The following is a 23,954-nucleotide window of genomic DNA, read 5'->3' as shown; positions in this document are numbered from 1 at the left end:
TTTTAAGCACTTGATTAACAAAGGACTAAGGGCGGTCATTTCCAGTGGCCCGCCCAAAGCATCAATTCTCCAATCCAAAATAACATGCGAGATGGGGACCACCCCTTGGGTTGGGCTTAGCCTCGAACCCAGAGTCTGTTAACAATACAAACTAAATAAACAACAAAAACGCCACCACTCTCTCTCAAGTGAGAGTATACACAGGCTCTCTCTTCGGAGCTAATTCACTAGCGCCTGTCTTTCCACATTCTTGGCGAGTACTGCCTGTCCGCCATGACAGGTGTCCGTCACGGCCCTTCTGGGAAGCTGTGGGTGCCTTCCCGGCGATAGCCCACGACAAAGGGGGGGGGGGGGGGAGGGAAAGAATGTTGTCTTCGCGGTAGCGCATAGCGTCGGCTGTGGTACGGCGCGCTCTGGCCCGCTGACAGCTCCCTTGTCCTGGAATGTGCCCGGAAATTGGGGAGGATAAAGCCTGTTTCCCCGGGGCGGCGGCGGGTCCGGTTGTTCTGGTCGTCACTCAAAGAGCATGGCTGGGTAATTGATGATGCCGCTGTCACGGGTCTCCGTCTACGCCGCGCCGTCGAACGTGGATCCTCGTAGCACACACGGAATGTCACAATAGACTACAAATAATACTTTCTTAGGGGCTCTAAAACAACTTTTATCCTGTTGGCGCTTAAGAAAGAGCACCGAAACAGCGGGAATCGTTAGGTCTTCACTTTGAGCTTCGTCGCAGTAGGGTCTAAGAGGCCGCAGACAAAACCCACAAACTCCCTCACATTTAATCACGCGTTGCAAGTGGTCACGATAACATGATGTCCCTTGCAGCGCAAGGTAATCTGCAATTAAATCATCACGGTGGTAGCTTGTAGCGTCAAGACATCGGAATAATTTCTGTACTGCAGCGTTCATGCAGTTTTTGTTCCGACACACTCTTCCCGCAGGTCTGCCATCCAGCTACCGCCGCTCGCTCGCGAGCGATTGGCGTCGTTGATTCGCGATTCCAAAAGGCGAGCCCTCAAAAGCCCGTCGCCGTCTCGATCGATGCCGGGGCACTTTGCGACGGACCAGGAGTTCGCCTCTTCCATCATACACTACGTAAGAGTATGCGTGCCGTTGTTGGCTCGGGCCCGAAGCGAACCGAGTATGCTGCCGCGGTAGCTGGCTCTTGGAGTATGCCAACAGCGTTAGGAAAAACAGACAGGAGTGGACATTCGAGTACCACGGCCAAAAACAGAAATATGAAAGAAGTCACCATGTTCTGAAGGCACCTGCTCCCGATGCGCTAGGAACGGCGACTAACTCCGCTGGAGTTTGTATAGGAGGATCGCCTGCGGCGCCTCCTGAGGGTAGTTCGGGAACAAAGTGGCCAAGAAAGATGATGCAAAAGAATGGGGACTTACGCGTTCAAGTGGCTGTGTGGTTCTGGAGGCCGTTTTGTCCGGACGCTGTAAGCAATGGCCAGAAATGGAACAGTGGTTGCTGTGGCGGTTTAGTTGCTTCCGCTGCACAAAAACTAGACGTCACTGCCTTTATGCCTAGCACCATGGTGCCCCCGTGGTTATTGAGCCAAGATGTGTCTGATAAAGTGTGCACCCATCGAGGGCAGAAGGTGGACAGCGCCACAACAGTCGCTTTAACCCGCACCACGAATGGTCGGAGAAATGTTTGTGATTTTTCTTTGTTTCAACGCCTGCAGTTAAGGTGCTATCTCAGAAACAAATCACTGTTGTTCTGTTACTTTTATCAAAAACGGTACATGGCCAGAATTTACGCACAAGCGCATTTTTCAAAGGGAAGTCGTTTTTGAACGGAATTTTTTTGCATGTCGTACGTATCCACTATAACGACCAGTATATCCGTAGATCTCCTTTCGGGAGGCTTGATGGTTTTTGCTAATAACGTTTTTGCTGTCGGCAAACACGTTCCCCATTGATACGGCGGAAGCCAACAGCCACCGAAACCAAGGTGCGTAGGCGAGTTTTTTTAAGGATATTTTTTAAGGGCAGGGCTCCCGCTTGCAGAAGAAATACTTCCCGCAAAACTATTACGCCACGCACGGCGCTCGCGGTTTCGGCGCATACAAGGCAGACATGCGGCAGAACATTTTCATAATGTTACAGCGTGCATCAGCTAGGAAAAAGGACCACAGACATGCGCGCCGCTTTAAGGATTTAACATTCAAAGTGCAGTCAGTCTGCAAAAACATTTCAGTAGATGTGACACTCATCTGCTCAACATCCAAGGCAGCAATGGGGGCTACTTGTTAGTACACTTTTTAATGTAAATAATTCTCTATACTCTATGGGTTCCCTGCTGTTTACTGCACCCCAAAATTAATGAGGCTCTGGCACATAATAAATGAAGATATGAAGAAAAGAGCACGTGAACTAGCACACCAGGCACAATTTGTGGAATGTGATTCAGGTATTTTTGATAATATTACCTTGTCATGCGGCATGAGTTACATAGGTCAATCCGGGAGATGTCTCAGCACAAATTCAAGATAGCATAGCCGTAATTTGGACAAAATAACTAACCCTAGGTACCTTGCCGCAAGGGAGAAATACGTATCTTACTTTGAAAGAATTACCATTTCACCTTTTGCGAGAGACAAAAAAGGAATAGAAAATAAGAGAACCTTTTGAGATCTCGGAGGCCGGTGTAGATATATAAATGCGTAAGCAGATCCTTTGTCAGATGAGATAAAACTAACAAAGAAGCGAAAGGGCGCACGAATGTGACGGAGCTTGTGGCAATGAGCATGCGCTGAATTGAGCACTGAAGTGAGCATGCGCATAGACTATAATAATGCACTGCATTTTTTAATAAATTCATTTGTCTGTGCGCGCTTTTACGGCGCACTCCATTTTGTCTCGTCTAATTTCTAGTGTAGCCCGTTATTTCCCTAAAAAAATGCTGAACACGGTTTCGCTGGTCCATCCCTGCATTTCCAGATCGAAAAGCTGGTTGTATATAGTGCATGTTAGAAAAACTTTGCGCACAAGAAATTAATACAGTGCGTTTAATTGCAGCTTCCCTTGTAGATCGTAAAACTTGATTAACTAATGCTTCATCAAACCACATGATGTCCTGTCTAACGCAGGGCTCCACTCGAAGCAGGACCCAGGGGAGTCCCATGCCCGGCGACAAAGACCGAGTGAAGACTTCTTTCCGGGTGATGATAGGCGCATGCGTCCTGACCGCATTCGTAATCGCCGTCTTGTGCCTCTTCACGTGGCGACTGATCTCCATCGCCAAGGCCCCCTCGCGGCCAAAACGGATTGTGCAGCACAAAGTCAACAAGACCAGCACCGCCAGGAGAGCGCAGTCCGGAGCAGAGGAAGCAGAGTCCGCACTCAACGCCTACGGGATCTTACTGGGTGACGCCGTAGACAGGGATAGAAGGCCTTGCGACAATTTCTACCAGTTTGTCTGCGGCTCCTGGGAGCGGAATCACCCGGACACACCGTTCAGCGTCGAGAACCTACGGTACTTTACACATAACACTCTGAAGCGCATGCGTGAAGAAAAGATGGACGAGCGGTCAGCTCGGGAACCGATAGGCAAGGCAGCACGCTTCGTGAACGCCTGCCTTAGCGCCGGTGATGGAACAGCCTTGAGAGATCTGAAGGAGGTCCTAGCGGAGGAGGGCCTGACGTGGCCCGGTAGGAGTGAGGGCTCGGACTTCCTGTCTGCGCTCTTTTTCATGGCGAGGCGCCTGGCTTTGCCCGTGTTCTTTGGCATCGATGTGGTGAGAAACGAACGGAGCGGACGCCTTACGCTGGCGTTTCCGCCGGACGCAGCCTTCCACTCCACCTTGGGAAGACTCAAGCAGCACATCAGATCATCTCATGGGGCAGTATACATGCGCCATGTGTACAGGAGTATGGCAGCGGATGAGGTCAGCGAGTCCCGCTTATCTGAGATCCTGCAGGACCTCCACAGTGCGACCGACATCTTAGACGTCTACCTACGGTCCAACTATCGGGAAGAGGTTGTGTACAGCGTGACATCCCTAGTGCGGTACGCACCGGCGGTGCCAATAGAGAACTGGGATTCTGCACTTCAAAAGTATCTGAGGACGAGGACATTTGAAATCAACAAGGTTGTGATCTTCGACGTCCCATCGTTTGAGGCCGTGTTCCACCTTATCCGAACCCACGGTCATGCGGGGGCGAAAGATATCTTAGGATGCCTGGCCGTCCACGCGGCTGTTTTTTATTTAAACGCTGAAGTACGCGAGAGATTCTTTGGGTCCCTAGAAGAAGCCTTGGCCCAGCAAGAACAGCACTGCTTCAGTGACGCGTACACAGTTTTTCGGTACGCAATTGTGCACTTTCTCCAGCAGGGAGCCGAAGAAGCCCTCGGTAAATTCGCAGCATGCGCAAGCACAGTCGTCGAGGCGTTTTTGGACGCGCTCCACGAGAACACGTCGCGTCGAGTTGACTCAACCTTGCATTCAGAGGTGCCCACTCTCGGGGATGTCTTCGCAGTACTGAACAGCTCGAAACCGCTGGCATTCCTAAACACGTACGCGTCGTACCCTGACTTGAGTTCGCGTCCGGTTCAGAATCGAATGGCCTTCGCAGAACAACTTATGCGAGTAGACTTGCGCTATAAAAACGCTGATTCAGCGGTGTCAGTCACTGTTGAGAGGAGAAATAACTGGAAGAAAGACTTCTCAGTTTCTTTGCAGGACTTCCGGCTCACTCCGTATTACTTTTCATTCCCTTGGTACTCTGATCATGTTCACCCATTTGTACTCTACGCCGGCGTTGGGGCACGTATAGCAGCGGCCATCTACTTGGACTTCATGACACTTCATGGCAGTAGTCATGAAGTGCTGTACAAAAACAACAAGTGTCTCACAACGGAGTCTTCGGATATCAAGGCGAAAGAGTTGGAGGTGCAGGCCGCAGTCGCCGGTGTTACCTTGGCTTGGAACGCGTTAAGAGTCAACGCCGATAATATGACTGATCTAGACGCTCTTTTCCTAACGGACATTTCGAAACCTTGGATGACGGCGTCCCGTGCGTTCTTCGTTTTCGGCTGCTACGTCTTCTGTGGAGCTGGCAACGGCGAGACGATGTGCAACTTTCCATTGAAACATAACATTGCTTTTTCCCGCGCTTTTGAGTGCCAAGATGGCTCCCCAATGAACCCTGGAAACAAGTGTGACATGCTTGGTTAGCGTACGGGTGTGCGATGATGACATGCGCCAAATGGCAGCTTTTTCAGTTTGTATATTGCTTGTTGTGCGGTAGAGGAAAAGTGGCATGTAAGCCGTGTAAATACGCGGTACTATTAAATGTGCGTGCCCTGATGTGAGGGCATGTCAAATTCGCCGACTGACGCTGTCGCCAAGTTCATCCAAATTTTGTAGCCCCAATGTACATGGCGCATAGGAACTACGGTTTTCGTTTTCAAATGGAGTAAAGTATGCAACAGGAAAAGAGAGAGAAAAAACCATTTTAACGCAATGGGATGCGTCGAGGATGCCTTTGGCCAAGGTAATGCAAGTCAACTGGTCCGTCAGCCGTTCCTAGGCTAGCCGAGCCCGCCGCGTTGAGGGAGAACGGTACGGCAAAAGAAGGGACTCAATGACAACGGGGCAGGAGAAAAGGCAATGTTCCATATTAGCATAGAGTTCAGTGTCATTGTGTCACTGTCACTGCCCTGCACGTTACGAATGCCCGGAGGCCCCTCGTAAGTAGCATTTCGATTGCTTGTATGGTATTTTCGGGGTTTGGACATTTTAGTCTTAAACCAACCATACTGTGTCCATTTACCGCAATTTTCCGATTCACCGTACAACCTTCCAAACAGCCTTAATATGTTCTGTTCTAATTTTTTCAATAAACTAGGAAGTACACCAGTTGAAGAAAACTTTACCATGATTTTAGTGCGGAATAGTATACGGTAAATCGCAATGGCTTTCTGGAGTTCACGATGTGTTAACAGTGATCAAAAGTTTTTTTTTTATTCAACATATCTGATATAGCAAGAGAAAGCAGCGCAATATACGTGGCAACATTAAAAGGACAGGCGACCGGCGTTCCTCTGCCCTGATTTACTTTTTGTTCCTCTCTTTCTCCCACTGATGATGATGAAATAATTTCATTTGCAACCGTCAAGGAATCAGAGGGCGATGAAGGCTTGAGCCTTGACCGCTCCCCTTTCCTCCCCTTTCAGCAGACTGGGATCTTTGGGGATTCAGCGGTGTCCAGGGCCAGGCGGATGACTTTTTTGTTCTTCTTCTGTCTGGCTGGTCACTAAAGCCTTTCAGGACTCTATATTTCTGTCTGCTTCGTTGTGGCTAGAGATTGTCCACACCTTGTTGATCATGTCTGCAATTTCATTACACTATTTACACCTCGGGTATTGGATCGCTGGATGCCATCTGCTTAGTGCTAGTGGATTGGGAAAAACCCCCGCCTGTAACTTTCTCTATATGACCTCTTCCTTTTTGCTGAGGCCTTTGCATGCTCCACGTAATGTCTGTCTTACTAATCTGTATAATGGCTAAGAATACCTTGGTACGTGTTCAGCGCCTCGTCCGTCTGAAGGGGCTCTCTGCTCGACGAGACCGCACTGGGATCCCGGCGTGTGAGTCCTCGGGCCAATGCGTGCGCTGTCTCGTTTCGTTGGAGGCCTTCGTGTGCCGGAGTCCGAACTAGATTAATTAGCTCTGCCGGCAGTTAATTAGCAGGCCGGAAGAATTTTGACTGCTTTGGCTGAAACTCTGCCTGCGTTGTAGTCGCGGATAGCCGATTTGAATCAGTTATAATCACCCTGACCTTCTCTTGAGTTCGGGCCAGCGCATTCGCTACCTCCTCAGCCGCTGTTGCGTCCCTCTGTCGGAAGCTGCAGCACGAGACTCGGCCTCCGCCCTCCCTGGTTGCTAGAGCAACGAGACCCGTTCTGCCTTCGTATTACGCCGCGTCCGTGTAAGCCACGTCCTGTCTGTTGGCTAGTTCTCCCACATTGGTCTCCCACTGGTTGATTTTGCTGTAGTAACTCTGCTATTTAGCAGTTCCGTTGCGACAGTCGCTTCAGTGGACTAGTTTACACATGAAGCAGCCAACGCAGCCAGCGCCTATAGCGAGGGCGGACCGCAACCGATTGTTCCACTTGGTGCCGTGGAAAGGAAGCATCTGCACACTTCAGACACGCCTGCGATCTTTCCTTTTTTTTTGTTTTTGCGCCCAATATGAAGGCTATTTTTATTTTTATTTTTTCGTTTTTTTTAATGGATCGTCTCTAAATACGTACCGTGTTCCAAATGTACCACACAGACACAAACTAAGATGCTTATTTCAGCAATGCCTCTAAGATACTAAAACATAGGCACTTCGACAATCCAACGTGAAGTTAAGATTAAGTTATTCTGTTTCTTGAACAGATGCCAGTAGGTGCCTTCTAATGAGAGTAGATGCTTAAGAAAAATCTTCGTGCTTGCTTTCCGTTAGCCTAACTTGACATATACTACCCAGGGTCTCTTCAAACAACACCAACTGTGGTTTAAATTGGTCTCATAAAGGAACTCGTAACTCGTAAGCAGCGTACGCAAAATAAATTACAACGAACGAAGCATCATCTGTGAAATTCATTTATTTGAAACAAGAAGCTTAGTGCAAAACCGAGAAACCTCCCCGTACGCAACCGATGCACTTTCTAAGCTTTCCGAGCGCACAGTATTCTTCCCACGAGACGTCTAAGCCTCAAACACAGCTGCAGCTGTAAAACAGCCGGAACTGAAGGAGATTTCCAGTGGCTGCGCTTGAAGCTCAGTCGTCCTCTGTGCCCTCCAAAGACCAGATCCTTTCGATGGCGGCCAGTCTACGCAGTGGGCACCGCGTGAAAGTAGCCGCGTGAGGCCCTTTGCAGTTGGCGCACAAGGGCCGGTCCTTCTTAGCGCACTCCTTGTAGTTGTGCGGACCCGAGCACACCTTGCAGCGGGGCGACCTCAGACAGAAGCGAGCCATGTGACCGTAGCGCTGGCAGCACATGCATTGGATGGGCGGCTCATAGTGCGGCCGAACCACAAACGGCCTGTCTCCAAGTGCCTTGGTTGCCTCCCCTTTCGGAACTACTGTCGTCGGCATGACTTTATCCGGCCTGAAGGTGAGGATGACATTGAACGTGGGCACTCGTTCGACTCGCATGTCCGCTTGCCTCGTGTACACCACTTGCCGACGGGCGTGGATGACACCCTGAGACACGAAGCATCCCTGAAGTTCCTCGTCCGTGAAGCCTAGCGGGACATTAGTGATCTTGCCGATATTGCTGTGCTTATCTGACTTGACCTTGACGCTAACCTTGTACCCCGCGATCTGCCGCGTACTCAGCAGCCTAGCGGCAGCTTCGGCAGAGCCGACGGTGACGATCAGGTTGCCGTTGTAAGTGACTCGTTGGGATGGGATTGGCTCTTTCACCACCTCTATCAGATCCGTGGTGACGCGCTTGACCTCCAGCTGCAGAAAGGAAGGCGCGTCGCCCACGGTCTTGATAAAGACCTCGATTCCCTGGACTGTGAAGTCTTCGTCGTATGACGACGGGATACGAAACCATCTGCGACCACTGCCCCGGCCTGTTGGGTACCACCGACCACTGCCGGCGGCGGGCAACCGGCGACGCCCCAATCTTCCGTAAGTGGCTGTTGCCGTGAATTTCGATGACTGCACTGACGATGCAGCCGAAGACCTCGAATACGGTCCGCTTGCCTGTGGCTTCGAGCCGTCCTGTGACTTCAAACCTGGCCGCGTGTCCGAGTCCAAATCAGGCTCCGTAGATGAGTGCGAACTGGAGCCCCTGTCTGAATCCGAATCGGACTTAGAGCGCAGTTCAGAGACTTCATCCGAGTCTTTAGGGTGAGAAGGCGAGTTTGTGGTATCCTTGGGACTCTTGTATTTGGAAAGGCGTGAAGAGCTCTTACATTGACGCCTCTTCTTTTCGTCAGGCTTTCCATCTGAACTCCGCCGCACAGTGTCTTCCATAGGTTCTACCTCCGAAACGCAGACACTACTGGAGTAGTTACACGGTAAGGGCATGGCTAGAACTCCGAAAATTCAGTTCCCTCCTAGCGTTGCTGCATCCGAGTGGCTAAGTAGCAGTGATAGTACTATCCCTGAACGTTTCAAGAATGTGGGCTTTGAAAAAAGTCCTTTCTCGTGATCACCCAAAGGTGAGGCTTCTTGCGCCGGGATCCATGCATTAAATATTGCGGCGCTGTAGGCAGTATACTAAGCACAAGCTGGAAGGCTCCATGCATTGCTGAATGAACAATGGAGGCCTAAATCTGTCCGTCATGCCATACTTGTATTTTCTGCCCGGCCAACTTGCACTCCCCTAATGCAGAAACCTGCAGGGATTAGACTATATACGACGTAGTTTGTTGAATTTTCAGTGCTTTGAAAATACACACGCGTTTATGTTGCTGCCTGCGCTTGTCCTCTTTACAAAATGTCCACGTATGGTTTCGGAGAGTTTCACTTGCCAAGTTTTTCCGAAATTTTAATAAATTCAGAACGAACTTCCTCTCCAGATAGTCTTATTGAGAAGTTTACTTGCAGGTTTCCTTGCAGGTCGTTATTATTAAGCATTAAAAATGAACTGTTTATGCACCCAATGACAAAAATATGTCATGTATTGCAAGCGCTTCTGTAGCAAGTTTTGTGTTAAAAATATCTATTCAGTAAAAAAAGACATAATTCAAGACGGGTTTTGCGAATATATGACACGGAAAATTTCTGATATGAGGAGGCGTTAGGCATATCAAGCTTTGTGTACACTTACGAGCTGCAAACTTTGCAATCGTGTGCCGATAGCGCAAGAACATATCTCGTTACATGTAAAGGCGTTCCGGTTTAAAACACACGCTTATATAAAATAAATTGTAGAACTTTTTGCCACCTTCGTACCTCTGCTAACATGTTAAAGTGTCCCGGCAAAATTCTGATCAACCCCTTGCGCACAGTGCACAATTCGGTACGAATTAGACGAGTCGAAGAAACTCTGCAGCGGTTTTTGCAAGAAACACTGTAATTCTTTCTTCAACATGATCCTAAAACAGTCATTGCCCGTCAGCGAATACCGCAGAGTTGACATTTGTTTTTCTGCCATATAATATATGATCAAGTAACAATTATAGTCAGTTTCTGTTCTTTTTTCCTTGTCAATAACTTCGCGAAGAAGAAGCAAGCACTCTTGTCAAGGCACGAATCAATTTAAACAACGCACAAGCAGTGAAGGAAACAAAAAAAGAATCAATGCCTCCGGGGGAAACATCTGCTATTCGCAACATATCAGCAGTTTGCTATGCCCTGAAGAACACAAGCACGCGCACACACGCGCGCGCACGCACACATAGTCACGCGTGTTCTTGCTGCCGAGAAGACAACAAAGGCGGCCGTTGTGTTCGACCGACGACAGAGGTCACGCCTAAATGCAGGGCGACAAGTGAAATAACGTATCAAGCAAAACTGTTCGTTATGTTAGACGCCCATGGCAGTAAAGAGTTGCTATCATTTGCTAATCCATTCGACGGCATTGCTACTCGTCGCGTTCTTTAAAGTCAGGAGTTTAGTTTTCCTGAGAACTGCAGGGTGAAATGAAGGGATAAAGGTTTAATCACATGCGAGCGACTGAGCGAATTCTGCGATTGAGCGGCGCGTCGCAGGAAAAGCTTTCTAACTTGTTGGATGATGATGATGAATCAACATTTATTGGACCCGATATAAATCGGTGGTGCACACAGGCACCAGACGTGGCGGTTCCCTAGTTACGGGACCCATATGTTTTCAACAGCTCCTGGCGCCTGTCCGTCAGTGCGAGCTGAATCGGTAGGGCGGGGCTGGATAACAAGGTCTCCCATCGCTCAAGGGGTTGGAGATTGGGGGTGTTGGTGGGAAAGGGAGGAGGAGGTCTTGAGTTCTGTGCAGTCTGCCGAGATGTACGGCACGGTGCCCTTTTCTCTTTTGCAAAAAGGACAAAGCATATCGTGTTCCGCATGGTACATGCAGTTCATCAGTACGGGATGCGCAAGCGATCCCGCCTGCGCTCGACGCAGGATCGTCTGTTGTTCCCTGGTGAGTTTGGGGTGCGATTCTGGTAGTCTGCACCTTTCCTCGCGGTACATCCGGGTAATTTCCCGAAAGCTGGTAACTGGGTGCGTGCCTCATTGCCGGCTTGACGACCAGTTCGTGGAGTTGGATCAACACGTCTTGGGTGCTGAGATGTTGCTTGAAGCCGTACATCGTCTCCGGCATCTGATCCGTTTCTTCGAGGTGCTTCTGCAGCCGGCGAAGGACAATGCGCTCCATCAGCTTCCCCACGCAGGACGTGAGGGAGATGGGCTGCATGTTGTCGATCGTGAGGGCCTTGCCGGGCTTTAGAATGAAGCGGACCTCGGCGTCCTTCCATTTCTTCGGCAACCGCGAGCTCTCCCAGGCTTCGTTTATGTGCTCTAGGAGGCCGCGGGCCGCTGTACCGCTCATGTTACCGAGTAGTTTGTTAGCTATGGCGTCCCTGCCGGGTGCACTTCTCTTGTTACTTTCATCTATCGCTGTCCACAGTTCCATCATGGTAATCGGCCTGTCCAGCTCTTCGTTGCCGGGTCCTTCGTACCTCTCGGGCACCGGGTACTGGCCTTTCTCTGCCTTTAGGTGCTCCGCCTTTAGGTCTTCCAGGAGCCTACAGCCGTCTCCCTTGTATATACGTGTTGAATACTTTGATGAGGTTGCGATTGGTCGCGGTTTTGCTATTCAGCGTCTCGATCAGATGCCTCAAAGGACACCACGTATTGCTCGTCGAGATCATGCCCTGCAGTCCATCACAGGTCTTCAGCCAATTTTCCCTACATAATTTGGTCGCATACTCGGCGATCTGTTTGTTCAAGACTACTATATGCTTGGCCAGCTTTCTGTTTTGTGTCGGACGTTTCCAAACGCCGCGTGAACGAGTGGCGGGCCGCCGACATGTGGGTCAGGCTGGTGTCCACGTACAGTGTCTGCGACGCCGTTGCGATTTCTTGGGTAAATTTTTGGAGAGCCTTCTTCTGGTCCCTCGCCCATTCGGTGTAGGTCTGTTGTGTTTCAGCTTGTCCCGATTATTCCTCGGACGCCTCTTCTTGTTCTTAGGTAAACTTTCTCATCTTCCGTGATCCGCGCCGTCCCCAGCACAGCCCGATATCGGGAGCCTCGGAGCGTGATGCCGATCACGCTGTGGTCAGACCCCAGGTCCACTCCTTCGCTTCTCCAGGAAACATCTAGCGTTCCCGATAACCACGACAAGTGTGGCGTGGTGTTCCTCGCGACACCGTTGCCTCTCCTGGTGGTTACGTCCGGCTCGTTCAGGAGGGCCAGCTCGTGATCCTCCATTGCTTTGGCCAGTGCTTTTCCTCTCTTGGACTGGAACTTATAGGCGCACGTTGCGTGAGGGGCGTTAAAGTCGCCGAGGATCAGGAGCGGCCTGGTCACCGCCGACCCTTTCGCCTGGCTCACGATGCGGTCATATTCATACTGTCATTGGGACGGCCGGCAGTACGCGCTCATTACAGATAAATTGCCCGAGCTGCCAATTTCTCTCGCATGAATTTATTTTGACCAGCGTGTGCTCGCATCCGCCCTGCGCCGTGACATGTTGAGTTGCCGCCACGTTGCTGCGGACGAGCACCGCCGTTCCGTTCTCCGTGGGGTTCGTGTAAGTGACGCACCTCGGGAGTCTTGGTTTCCCGTTCGTTTGCTGTACAGCAATTACATCGGGCAAAGTTTTCTTGCCCGTCAATGTGTAACTTTTTGGAACCTCGTGCACCGCGGCGGCAAGATTCGCGAGCGTTTTCGCTTGCATGTAAAACAGGCTTAATGGATGTATCACGAAAAGTAAAAAAAAATTACCAGCAGTGTGAAAGCTATGGCGTGAAGAAAGCTAGAAGCAGCACAAATGTGCGGGGTGAGAGAAGTGTGTTGACTCTCACGAGACAGATGCGACGAGGTGTAGAGACTGTCTTTGGCTTCAGCAAGCGTTGGAAAAGAATCGCGCGGTATAGCTCTGACGAAACTGCACCAACGGCTCTCTTGAGTGAGTGAGTTACATTGAAAGCTCAGTAGCGTTGCCCAGAACACGTGCACAGACCGCATTGCGAGGTTGCAACATTCCTTATTACGTCCAACCGACAGAAGATATCGCAGTCCGCAAAACGAAGAGCAGGAGTCTGATATAAAAATACATCAAATAATTCACTGTAACAAAAAAAAATGGAGGACGCTTAAGCTTCGCCTTTAAGAGTGGAACGCGAGAGCGTGTGGCAGCACTGCAAGCCGCGGGAGTCCACGGAACGCCATCGCCCGTTCGGCGCGACGCCTTGCCCGTTAGACAAATCGCTCTGCTAGGTACGCAGAAACGGACGTGCGGAGCGGCAAACCAACGTAGAAGCGCTGCCAGCCGCCTCGCCAAAACGCGCGGGACTCAAGTTGCAGTCGTAGTTCGTCGGCACATCGCTCTCGACAAACCCGATGCCCCGAACGCCAGCATAGCTCCGCGCCGAACGAACGGGCAGCATGCCGCAGGCTTCGTAGGGAACGCGCTTTGGATGTGCGCTGCGTTGTTCGCTGCTCACCCCGTGATTCCTGCGTGCCCGCACGGCCCCACGCGCCCCAACGAGAGGTATGTCAGACGCGTCACTTCCTTTCCTTAAAATCAATGTTCATTCCATTTTCCTTTCCTTACGGCGCGGTTCGGATGTCCATAGAGATATGTGAGACAGGCCTCACTTCCTTTCCTTAAAACCAATTTTCGTTTCATTTTCCTTCCCTTGCGGCGCGGTCCGGGTTGTCCACCGAAATATGGGACAGACGTCCCTTCCTTTCCTTGCGCTGCCGTCGCGCGCTATCTGTTGGAGCACTGGCGTGCATTGCAAGGAGGAGGGATTTTTCGCTCACGACCGACGCCAACACCGGCTTTTCTGCGACACGAGCTCCTTAACGCTATCGCGTTAAAAAGGCGAAATATTAGTACGTGGATTTGAGGAGAGACTTCCTTCCTTAACAATCCAGTTCCCCAACAAGCTCTCCTAAATGAACAGCTCATTCATTGTAACAGAAGCCCTGCCAATATTGCGAGCAGGCGTGAGCTGGAGATGCAGAAATAAATAACAACATTGAGAAATGGTTGTTACAAAAAAAAAGAGGGGGGCTGTAATTACTTGGCTATACAACATTATAACGTTTCCCACATCGGCGCGTAAACGCTGGTAATTTTAAGTAGTAGCAATAAAACGATGACGTAGCTATATCCGAATTGTGGTTTAGGAAGGGAGAACTGAAATGCGCCTGATTGATTGATTGGACTAATTAACCTAAGAAGACCAGCGCTTTCGGCTTTGAGGCACACAGCAGCGAAGGTCCTGTTTACTCTGCGAGAGGTTTACTGAAGTACACCGAAATCCTTGTACCTCCAACTCTATTCTGAATAACGACCGCCGCTGCCGAAATCAAACCAGAGAATAAATATACTGCGCAGCTTAGCGCCCTAGGCAATGAGACTTCAGTCGCGACTCGTGCGCCGCGTCTATTGCACCGTCCGTCGACTCGGCGGAGCTCTCGAGCGCAGCTGAAATTGACAAAAAGTGTGTGAAGAGACCGCGGCATTCCAGCCGCCGCGAGAACGAAGGTCAGAAGAGGGGCAGAGAGGAGAACGATGATGCTTCTACAGCTGGAAGGCGCGAACGCGCATGCGCATGTTGTGCAAACATGTGCGCAAACGAGTTCGCGGCGCCTCCGTCAGGTCGCGCTGGAGCGCATTCCGGCCGGCCGTCGGCGCGGCGCTGTGAAAACATCTGTGAGCAGCCGCACGCACAAAGCACACTTTCGAAGCTTTCGTCCACGTAAGCTCATTTTAACCATTTAAATGCGTAAAAATGCGTTGGATAGATTCATAAATACCAAGTTGTTGATACCCGACGCTTTTTCACCTGTTTACCTGTTCAAAACGGAAAAAGGATGTATTGTTTTCAAAGGTTGCGTGGGGCCCACATGCGCAGCGTATTGTGGACGCTCACATTTGCTTTTACGTGGCCGCACTTCGTAGCTTTTATACTTCTTTCCGGGTGAACCGTTGTACGAATGGATGTGTTGCTTTGCTTGAACTGGGAGGAAGACGCTGTCTGCATGGAAAACATGGCTACCCAAGCCGTGCTCGGAAGCAGTTGTTCCTGATACTTTCATTGTATGCTCGTAAGTACGTGAGTCCTCGGAACTCTTACTTTCGTGAGCGTAATTCGCCGCGTTTCATGTATGTGAAACGCGAAGTTTACGTAATGTGTAGTGAAAAAGTGCGTGTGTGAAACGCTGAGAAGTGTTCCGATTTACGAAGCGTTCTGCCCGACAGAAAAAAAAAAAAAACTTGGTTCTGAGATGAAATATACCCTTCGCATTCATTTCGCATATTCTTTGAACATACACACGTCACACAATCATCAGAATGCCGACGGATAATCAAAGTGTTAATTTCCCTTTCAATTGGAGTGAGTACGTAGGATATTTATCCCAAGTTCTTCCTGAAAATCGCAAGGCGGTGTATCTCAAACGAGACTCGACCTGCACATATGTGTCTTGTTCTGCCGCCTCATTATTATAACATACTGCCAAGTCACTTGTACGGACGTACTTCCTCAGCTCGAAATACCGGCCAGCTGAATACATTATTCAAAGCGGCAGCCGTAGGTACTACTGGCGCTGTTGTCGCTTATATAGCGCTACGTTAAGCGCGTCGTCTGCCCACGCTTGAATCAATACAGCATACAAAATTTATTAGCGTCCTAACATCTGCAGATGTGATTGCATGCAGCGTTGTGCCATGTTTCAAATGTGAAGGAAACTTCCTGATGCATAACGCAAGCAGCATGACGTTGCTGTGGTTTGCGATACGCGCGAAACAGAAAACTTACGCCGTGTATCTAGTCTTTCGCCGCCTCCCGGCTATTGCTGCGATGACATTTGGGAGTAAGTGCTTAAGTTACACTCGCGGCTTATCTGCAACATATCATAGTGCGTCTTATCTTTCTTCTTGCTCTTATTTATTTAGCGCCTTGATTTTTTTTTTCCTCTACTCTGTTTCGTCGTTGATTTTCTTTGTCCTTTTTATTTTCGCGGTCTTTTAAATCTGCCCACAGACGCAGTCGGCCGTTACGCATCTTTAGGCGGCAGTTCGCAGCCTGCCTGTCTTTCCTTCATCTTGTGTCCTCTGGAATAGCAATAGTAAAAAGAATATATTTAATAAATGAAGGCCCGTGCAAGGCCAGTTTGGTGTTAAGTGTGTGCTCTCCTTTGCTTTTAATAGGATCGAGTAAGCATAGCATTCAGTTCCAGCTTCTCTGTCTTCCGAGCTTGCCCTGTAGCAGGTCACGCATTTTGAACCAGCTGGTTCACGCGAGGTGACAGGCGAAGTCCTCAGCTCGTGTGCTCATTTCTGCGATCTTCTTGAGGTGGTGGTTTAAGTTTTGCCTACGCCATCTTTTGCGGGCTGCCCAATGGGGAAGGAGAATGGCAGGGACCTCATCCCTAATTTTGACAGTCCTAGTGAGCCCCGCCGCGGTGGCTCAGTGGTTAGGGCGCTCGACTACTGATCCGGAGTTCCCGGGTTCGAACCCGACCGCAGCGGCTGCGTTTTTATGGAGGAAAAACGCTAAGGCGCCCGTGTGCTGTGCGATGTCAGTGCACGTTAAAGATCCCCAGGTGGTCGAAATTATTTCGGAGCCCTCCACTACGGCGCCTCTTTCTTCATTTCTTCTTTCACTCCCTCCTTTACCCTTCCCTTACGGCGCGGTTCAGGTGTCCAACGATATATGAGACAGATACTGCGCCATTTCCTTTCCACCAAAAACCAATTATTATTATTATTATTATTCAGTCCTAGTGACTTCCTCCTAGAGGCTGATGAGGTATTTGCTCCGCTGTTACACATATCTTCAATCTCTGAGAAGGAGAGCTTCCGTCTACCCTTCGGAGGTACCGTCGCCCCAACCTGGGGGCCACGCAATACTGTCCTGTCCTAATTCATGACACCTGTGGCAAATAAAGTTGTCTCTTTATTCCTTTCGGAAGGCTTCTCAATCAGTAAGCCTAGCTTTGCCTCGCTGTTTGCGGAGTCGACTGCTTTCAAGCATGGTGGCCACGATGTACGGGTCACTCCGGAGGTTTTCCTCTCTGTTAGCCCATTCGCTATAACGACCACTCTTGACGTGTCATTGCAGGTACTATTTCCTACGCGTGTGGAGCGCCGAAGGTCCATGAGGCGGGTAAGCGTGTCCTTACTGATAGCTTCAGCCGACTTCCTATTTTCTCTAGTGTACAGGCGTAACTACAAGCGTTAAGTCACCCACGATGAATAATGGTGTCTTATCTGCATATTCTCCGGGTTTCAAAGAGATTTCCTCGGATGTGTCATTCCGCATGCGGGGCCTGCTGTAGACATCTAGCATGAAAGAGTCCAAGCCGGCTGCCCCGTTGAGGAGGGGGGCACGCTTATGAATGCATATTCTATTTCTGTGTGGAGTTGTTAGTCTACAGTAGTTGTCGCGTATTCCTTGTTTACAAGGATACATGTCCCTGGCCCTGTTTTGATGGTTAGTGCACCCCCGCAATTTCGCTTCTGCGTCAACCTCTTGTAAGACACTGATTGCTGGCTGTGAATTATAGGCTTCGATGTGTTTTTGGATGGACTCCGTTTTATGCTTTAAAGCCCCTGAAGTTCCAGTGACATACACTTGGGTTATGCCGCTTGGCCATGGTTGGGTGAAGTGTATGTGCAGGTACTATCGTTGAGTCGCTAACTAACTTATCGACCGGTATGCTGTTTGCAGAAGAATGGTGAGTTGGGCGAGTTGGATGTAGTTCATTTTGGCGGTAAAATTCAGCGCGAACGGACGAAGGACACAAAAAGGGGACAAAACAAGCGCTGTCTCGCAACTAAGATTTATTAAGAAGGAACGCAATAATGCATACATATACAGAAAAACGACACAGGTGCGATAGGTACGAAGTACACAGATAGCGACGAGGGCACTATCACCTCTAAAGTTCAAAACCCCGAATGCACTGCGTCACAGATAAAAAAGGTGGTACATCAAGAGGAATCTAAAAAAGCTATCTCACTATCATATATCACTATCATGGTCGCGTTATATGATAGTGAGATAGGTTTTTTAGATGCCTCTTGATGTACCACCTTTTTTTTTTTTATCTGTGACGCAGTGCATTCGGGGTTTTGAGCTTTGGAGGTGATAGTGCCCTCGACTCTATCTGTGTACTTCGTACCTATCGCACCTGTCGTTTTATATTTTTGCGTTCCTTCTTAATAAATCTTAGTTGCGAGACAGCACTTGTTTTGTCCCCTTTGTGTGTCCTTCGTGCGTTCGCGCAGAATTTTACCGCCAAAATGCTGTTCGCTCCGCGATTCTCCCGCCTAGCTTGCTCAGTTTTCATGTCTCGGAGAGATCCACAATGTCCTGTATATAATAGTGCGAAAGCACTTCTCCAGGCGTAGGAACAACGAGCAGAAACCTTTTCATCGTCGTGTCTTGTGTGCGAGAAAGCCTTAAGGCGGAGCTTAAGTGTCCCCTCCAATTGCAGAGTGAACACTTTATTTCGCATGGCTACTCGGATGAACTACGTTAACCCCCCCCCCCCCCCCCCACCCACCCCCCCACTTTTTCTGTCTAGCTTCATTTCGATCGTTTGGAGCCTGGACGACAACTTTTCTATCTATAATTGGTTTTTGGAGAAATGAAATGGCGCAGTATCTGTCTCGTATATCGTTGGACACCTGAACCGCGCCGTAAGGGAAGGGATAAAAGAGGGACTGAAAGAAGAAAGGAAGAAAGAGGTGGCGTAGTGGAGGGCTCGGGAATAATTTTGACCACCTGGGGATCTTTAACGTGCACTGACATCGCACAGCACACGGGCGCCTTAGCGTCTTTCCTCCATAAAAACGCAGCCGCCGCGATCGGGTTAGAAGCCGGGAACTCCGGATCAGTAACTTTTCTATGGCAACCTCGATTTTCTGTTGAATACCATGCACGGTGTGCTGATGGAACAAGTCTTCCAGTATTTGTTCCATTATCTGGTCGACTTATATTTGGTCTTGCTGCTGCATTCGTTCCTTAAATACCTAGAGCCGTTCTTTTTTATCCAATTCCAATGCCCGTAGCTGTTAGTCTACTGTATCTTCGATTGAAAATGCCACTGGGCGTGTGGGGATCGATAGAAATTGATGGGCTGTTAGTTTAATGAGCTCCCGTATAGCCAAGGGTCTGGTCTGATTCTGTGACTGGTTGACTGTGTTTTGGGTGGTATGTATGGTACCTTACTTTGACTGTCATGCTCTTCGTGATATATGTATAGGAAAAAAATGAAAATTGGTTTTTGAGGAAAGGAAATTGTGCAGTAATTGTCTCACATCTCGGTGTACACCTGAACCGCGCCGTAAGGAAAGGGAGGCAGGCGGGATCGAAAGGTGTAGAGGAGGTGCCGTAGTGGAGGGCTCAGGAATAATTTCGACCACCTGGGGATCTTTAAGGGCCCCGCCGCGGTGGCTCAGTGGTTAGGGCGCTCGACTACTGATCCGGAGTTCCCGGGTTCGAACCCGACCGCGGCGGCTGCGTCTTTATGGAGGAAAAACGCTAAGGCGCCCGTGTGCTGTGCGATGTCAGTGCACGTTAAAGATCCCCAGGTGGTCGAAATTATTCCGGAGCCCTCCACTACGGCACCTATTCTTCCTTTCTTCTTTCACTCCCTCCTTTATCCCTTTCCTTATGGCGCGGTTCAGGTGTCCAAAGATATATGAGACAGATACTGCGCCATTTCCTTTCCCCAAAAAACCAATTATTATTATTATTATTATTATTATTATTATTATTATTATTATTATTATTATCTTTAAGGTGCACTGATATCGCACAGCACACTGGCGCCTTTGCGTTTCGCCTCCATCGAAACGGGGCCGTCGAGGCCGTGTTAGAACCCAGGAACTCCTGCTCTGTATCCGGGCGCGCTAACCACTGTGCCACCTCGGCGGGTGAATGCCTGTGCTTGCGTTGGTTATAGGCCTCGGATTCCCTGTTTAACTTTTGCCAGTTCTGCACGGTGCACCTTATTTTCATCGTGTAATTCCTGCTCAGCCAACGACCGGTTAGAGGGGCCAGCCACACCTTGTTATTAACGCGATAGCATTGGAGCGAACGTTCACGTGAAGATCCGCGCGCGTTGTCACAATTCAGGATTGGTCGACAGTCGTCGTGACGTCACACCGCAATCAAGCAATGAGAGGGAGACGCCGCTCACAGACGTCAAGGCAGATCGTGGATCAGGGGTTGGCGCTGTGTTAGCTCCGCAGAAGTCAGGGCGAGTGGAAAGTGTCTGCATTGCTCCGTGGCTGACCCGCCGAGTCTTGTGACAGGGTGCGTCACGTGTCTGCGGGAACAGAGAAGCTTTCCTTTTAGATGGACACCGTGCCTTCGGCGAGTGTCGGAGCTTCGGTGAGTGGAGAGCCGGTTCCTTCGCGGCGTCATATGGTAGACCCCCCAGCATCCAAAGACGGCGGCAGACCGCAAACGTAAGTCGCATGCTAACCGAGGTGCCTCTGGACTGACACTTCTGGCTGCAGGGATGCGGCATAAACGCCAAGGTGGCGGCGGTGAAAAATTGGCTGTGGTTTAGCTCTGGTGAACCCTAGTTGAATTGCGAAAGCTTCGTTTCCTCGGCCCGTCGTCTACGCAGCGTCTCGTTACGACGCTCTCGTGAACTCAAACCGGTCTCTTCAGCAGTTGAAGAGTCACTCCGGGACGTGGCACTTCTAGCCGCATCTTCGTTGCGACGCTTCTCGAATCTTGCGGCGCGTCCTTCTCGCGTCTCTAGAGCGCGTTGTCTCTTCCTCGCTTCGTTCTGTCGTTGTTGCGTCTCTTTCGCGTTCTGCATAACGACTACAATACACTGACTGCTGCTGTTGCTGATAGGAAGAAAAGGATAATGCACGGGCCAGCCTACTGGCTCAAACCGAGCCACGCTCACTGCCGCGTGCTGAAAGTAGGACAGTTAAAGGATAGGAGATCAAAGACAGAAAGAAAAGGTGCGCGCTTATATGCCCCGGGCCGATCCCGGAGGCAGTGCAATACCGGGCCGACCCATGCCAGAATGCTTCAGGCCGAGCACTCCGCCATATTCTATAATAATAATAATAATAATAATAATTGGTTTTTGGGGAAAGGAAATGGCGCATTATCTGTCTCATATATCGTTGGACGCCTGAACCGCGCCGTAAGGGAAGGGATAAAGGAGGGAGTGAAAGAAGAAAGGAAGGAAGAGGTTTCGCAGTGGAGGGCTTCGGAATAATTTCGACCATCTGGGGATCTTGCACTGACATCGTGCACTGACATCGCACAGCACACGGGCGCCTTAGCGTTTCGCCTCCATAAAAACGCAGCCTCCGCGGTCGGGTACGAACCCGGGAACTCCGGATCAGTAGCCGAGCGCCCAATTCCAAAAGTAAGTCTAATATCTTGGGTCCAAGGACCCGCAGCAGATATTAAATCAGGTATCAGGTATCATGGTCCCTGTACAATGCACTGAGGCGAAGCGCATATATACATATATACCCCCACGAGGTGACAGCTCCTCTCCCTCTATCACAGCGGAGCACATCTGGTGGAGCGAGCGGTGACGGCAGCGGCGTCGACGGCGGCGCCATCTATTGGAACGCGGCTGCGGCGTTGCTAGGCAACGACGGCTCAAGGTCGTTCGTCGGCCACGGCACACAGCTTGCGGCATACGGCTAAAGTGCGCGACGAGCCGAAATATCTCGCTGGCTGGAGTAGTAAAGCTTTCGCTTTAAAATTAGCTGCGGTTCAACTACCGCTGAACCTTGTTAGAGAGCGAAAGTTGTGGTGTGTCGGGCAAGTAGACGCGGCTTGGCGTCTGTAACGTTGAGTGCGTTCCGTATACTAGATAGGCAGCGCGCCCACCTTGGCTGTTAATGGTTGATCGCGAGAAGTTGGTCACCCGATGAACGCTGCGGCTTATTGCTGCAGTGCCGCGTGTCAGCTAATGCATGCGCTAATGCATGCAGCGCTCATCTCTCCCTCACCATCGCCACGTACCTCAAAGTGCGATTGAGGCGTCCACTGACCCAAAGAGCCAGTTATGCGCCCTTTCCTCAAAATCATCAGAGTCTAGAACGTTGTCAACGCCAAAGCCAATGAACGCCGACGGCCTATAGTTGAAACCCTGCCTATAGAAACAAGTGAGCACTAATTTAGGCCACTGGTGTTCATTGGGTTTATTGGCGTTTTGCGTTGACCCCGTTGTGGCCGAAACGCGGCGCGCGAATCACGTCATCACACTTCCTGGAGCACAGCGTTGCAGCCGGCGTCGCCTCATACGCCAAGACAAGGACTTCAACAACAACCCGTCGAGCTAGGTGACTGTTTCGGTGCAGACGGAGAGGTGTGCACTGTGAACTCAGCGAAAAGTAATCCTCTCGTATTTGCACATCACAAGAATTGCTGAAGTACCCCCATAATTTTTGAAGCGAAAAGCTTCACTGCTCTAGTTAAAGCAGACGTAGCGTGGACCGGAAAATGACCTGTGGACGACCTTTAGCCCGACCGCGTCAGCCGCGCACCACCATGTGTGGTACAGTTATGGTGCCGAGTGCTTGAGCCCGGACCTTGCCCTATGAGTACTATCTGTAACGATGCTTCTCTTTTTTGTACCAGCACTCTGCTGCGCTGCTGTAGGTTGCTCCTTTTGTTACGGGGGCAGAGACCTCGTCAGGCAACCATGCCTTTAGTCTCTGCCACCCGCAGGATGATGTGATTTTCCTGCAAATTAAAACTGATTGACTGACTGACTGGCCTTTAGTTGACCTTTGACCTCTGACCTTTGACATTGGTTGACATTTTGGTTCACGTTTGACCTTAAGAACATCCGATGGGGTGATGTGAAGCCACGTGATAACATACGATGGGGGTGTCGTAAGACCATATGATACCACGTCATAGCCACGTGGTCGTGTGGGTATATATAGAACGGCTGTCGCGAGCGTGTAGCGGAACTGCCATGGACGGGCCTCACATGCTTAGCAAGCGCCCTAGCTTCTCGCTGAATTCCAGGGTTAGTCAAGTTAGGCCACTGTCAATTTTTTTTGTTCCCTCCTTGGTCCCGGTGCCCAGGCTGCCGGCCTCCAGGTGGTCGGTTCCTGTATCTGCTCGTCCTTGGCCCTTGGCTGTTGGCCTTGCACCAGGCAGGCCTGGGTCCCCGGTTTGGGCTCCTGTATGCCGTGTCATACGTCCGAACTGCCTGGCTTTGGGTCGTTTTGTTGGCCTTACTAAAGATGGCATATACCCACACTGGGGGACCAGCCAAGAATCGGGAGGCATACATTGCTATACACCTGTAATAAAATAAAAGGCAAAAAAACGCACGCACCACTGACCGAAACGTGTCAATTCAGTTTATGGTGCAAATGAAAAGATCGTGCCTTACATTGTGAGGATTGAGCACTGCAATATCCAAGAAACGAGGATTTATAATTTTAATTTGGCATTGGAAATCGAATAAAGTGCCACCTGGAGGTGAAACCCTGTCATTATTAGTGTAGTAGACAGGGTTGCCATTGGGCAGATTTTAAAAGGAGCCAAGACATGAAAAACGCTAAGGCGCCCGTGTGCTGTGCGATGTCAGTGCACGTTAAAGATCCCCAGGTGGTCGAAATTATTCCGGAGCCCTCCACTACGGCACCTCATTCTTCCTTTCTTCTTTCACTCCCTCCCTTATCCCTTCCCTTACGGCGCGGTTCAGGTGTCCAACGATATATGAGACAGATACTGCGCCATTTCCTTTCCCCAAAAACCAATTATTATTTATTATTAAGACATGAGATGAAAATAGCCATAAGTTGCG

General features: G+C 50.1%; 2 protein-coding genes across 4 annotated transcripts in view; both read left to right on the top strand.

The window, feature by feature from the left end:
• The first annotated feature begins 3,139 nt into the window (after positions 1-3,139).
• LOC144108303 (uncharacterized) lies at positions 3,140-5,194 on the top strand. The gene has a single exon (XM_077641568.1). The coding sequence runs from the start codon at positions 3,140-3,142 to the stop codon at positions 5,192-5,194; it is 2,055 nt and encodes a 684-aa protein (XP_077497694.1).
• Positions 5,195-14,786: 9,592 nt separating this feature from the next.
• Positions 14,787-23,954, top strand: part of LOC144108858 (uncharacterized) — a 42,158-nt gene continuing 32,990 nt past the window's right edge. Inside the window, exon 1 of one of the 3 annotated variants that reach the window (XR_013309526.1) lies at positions 14,787-14,884. The gene's annotated coding sequence lies outside the window, so the exon portion shown is untranslated. Of the gene's footprint in view, positions 15,234-17,248; positions 17,297-23,954 lie in introns of those variants that run through there. The other 2 variants (XR_013309528.1, XR_013309527.1) reach the window with 2 other exon arrangements.

The sequence above is a fragment of the Amblyomma americanum genome, chromosome 10 (genome assembly GCF_052857255.1).
Source record: "Amblyomma americanum isolate KBUSLIRL-KWMA chromosome 10, ASM5285725v1, whole genome shotgun sequence".
NCBI lineage: Eukaryota > Metazoa > Arthropoda > Arachnida > Ixodida > Ixodidae > Amblyomma > Amblyomma americanum.
The sequence above is the reverse complement of the archived record's forward strand: the minus strand, read 5'-3'. Positions and strand labels throughout refer to the sequence as shown.

What these genes read in the sequence shown, in the direction of transcription:
- LOC144108303 (XM_077641568.1), top strand. Translation starts at nt 3,140, where the DNA reads ATGCCCGGCGACAAAGACCGAGTGAAGACTTCTTTCCGGGTGATGATA.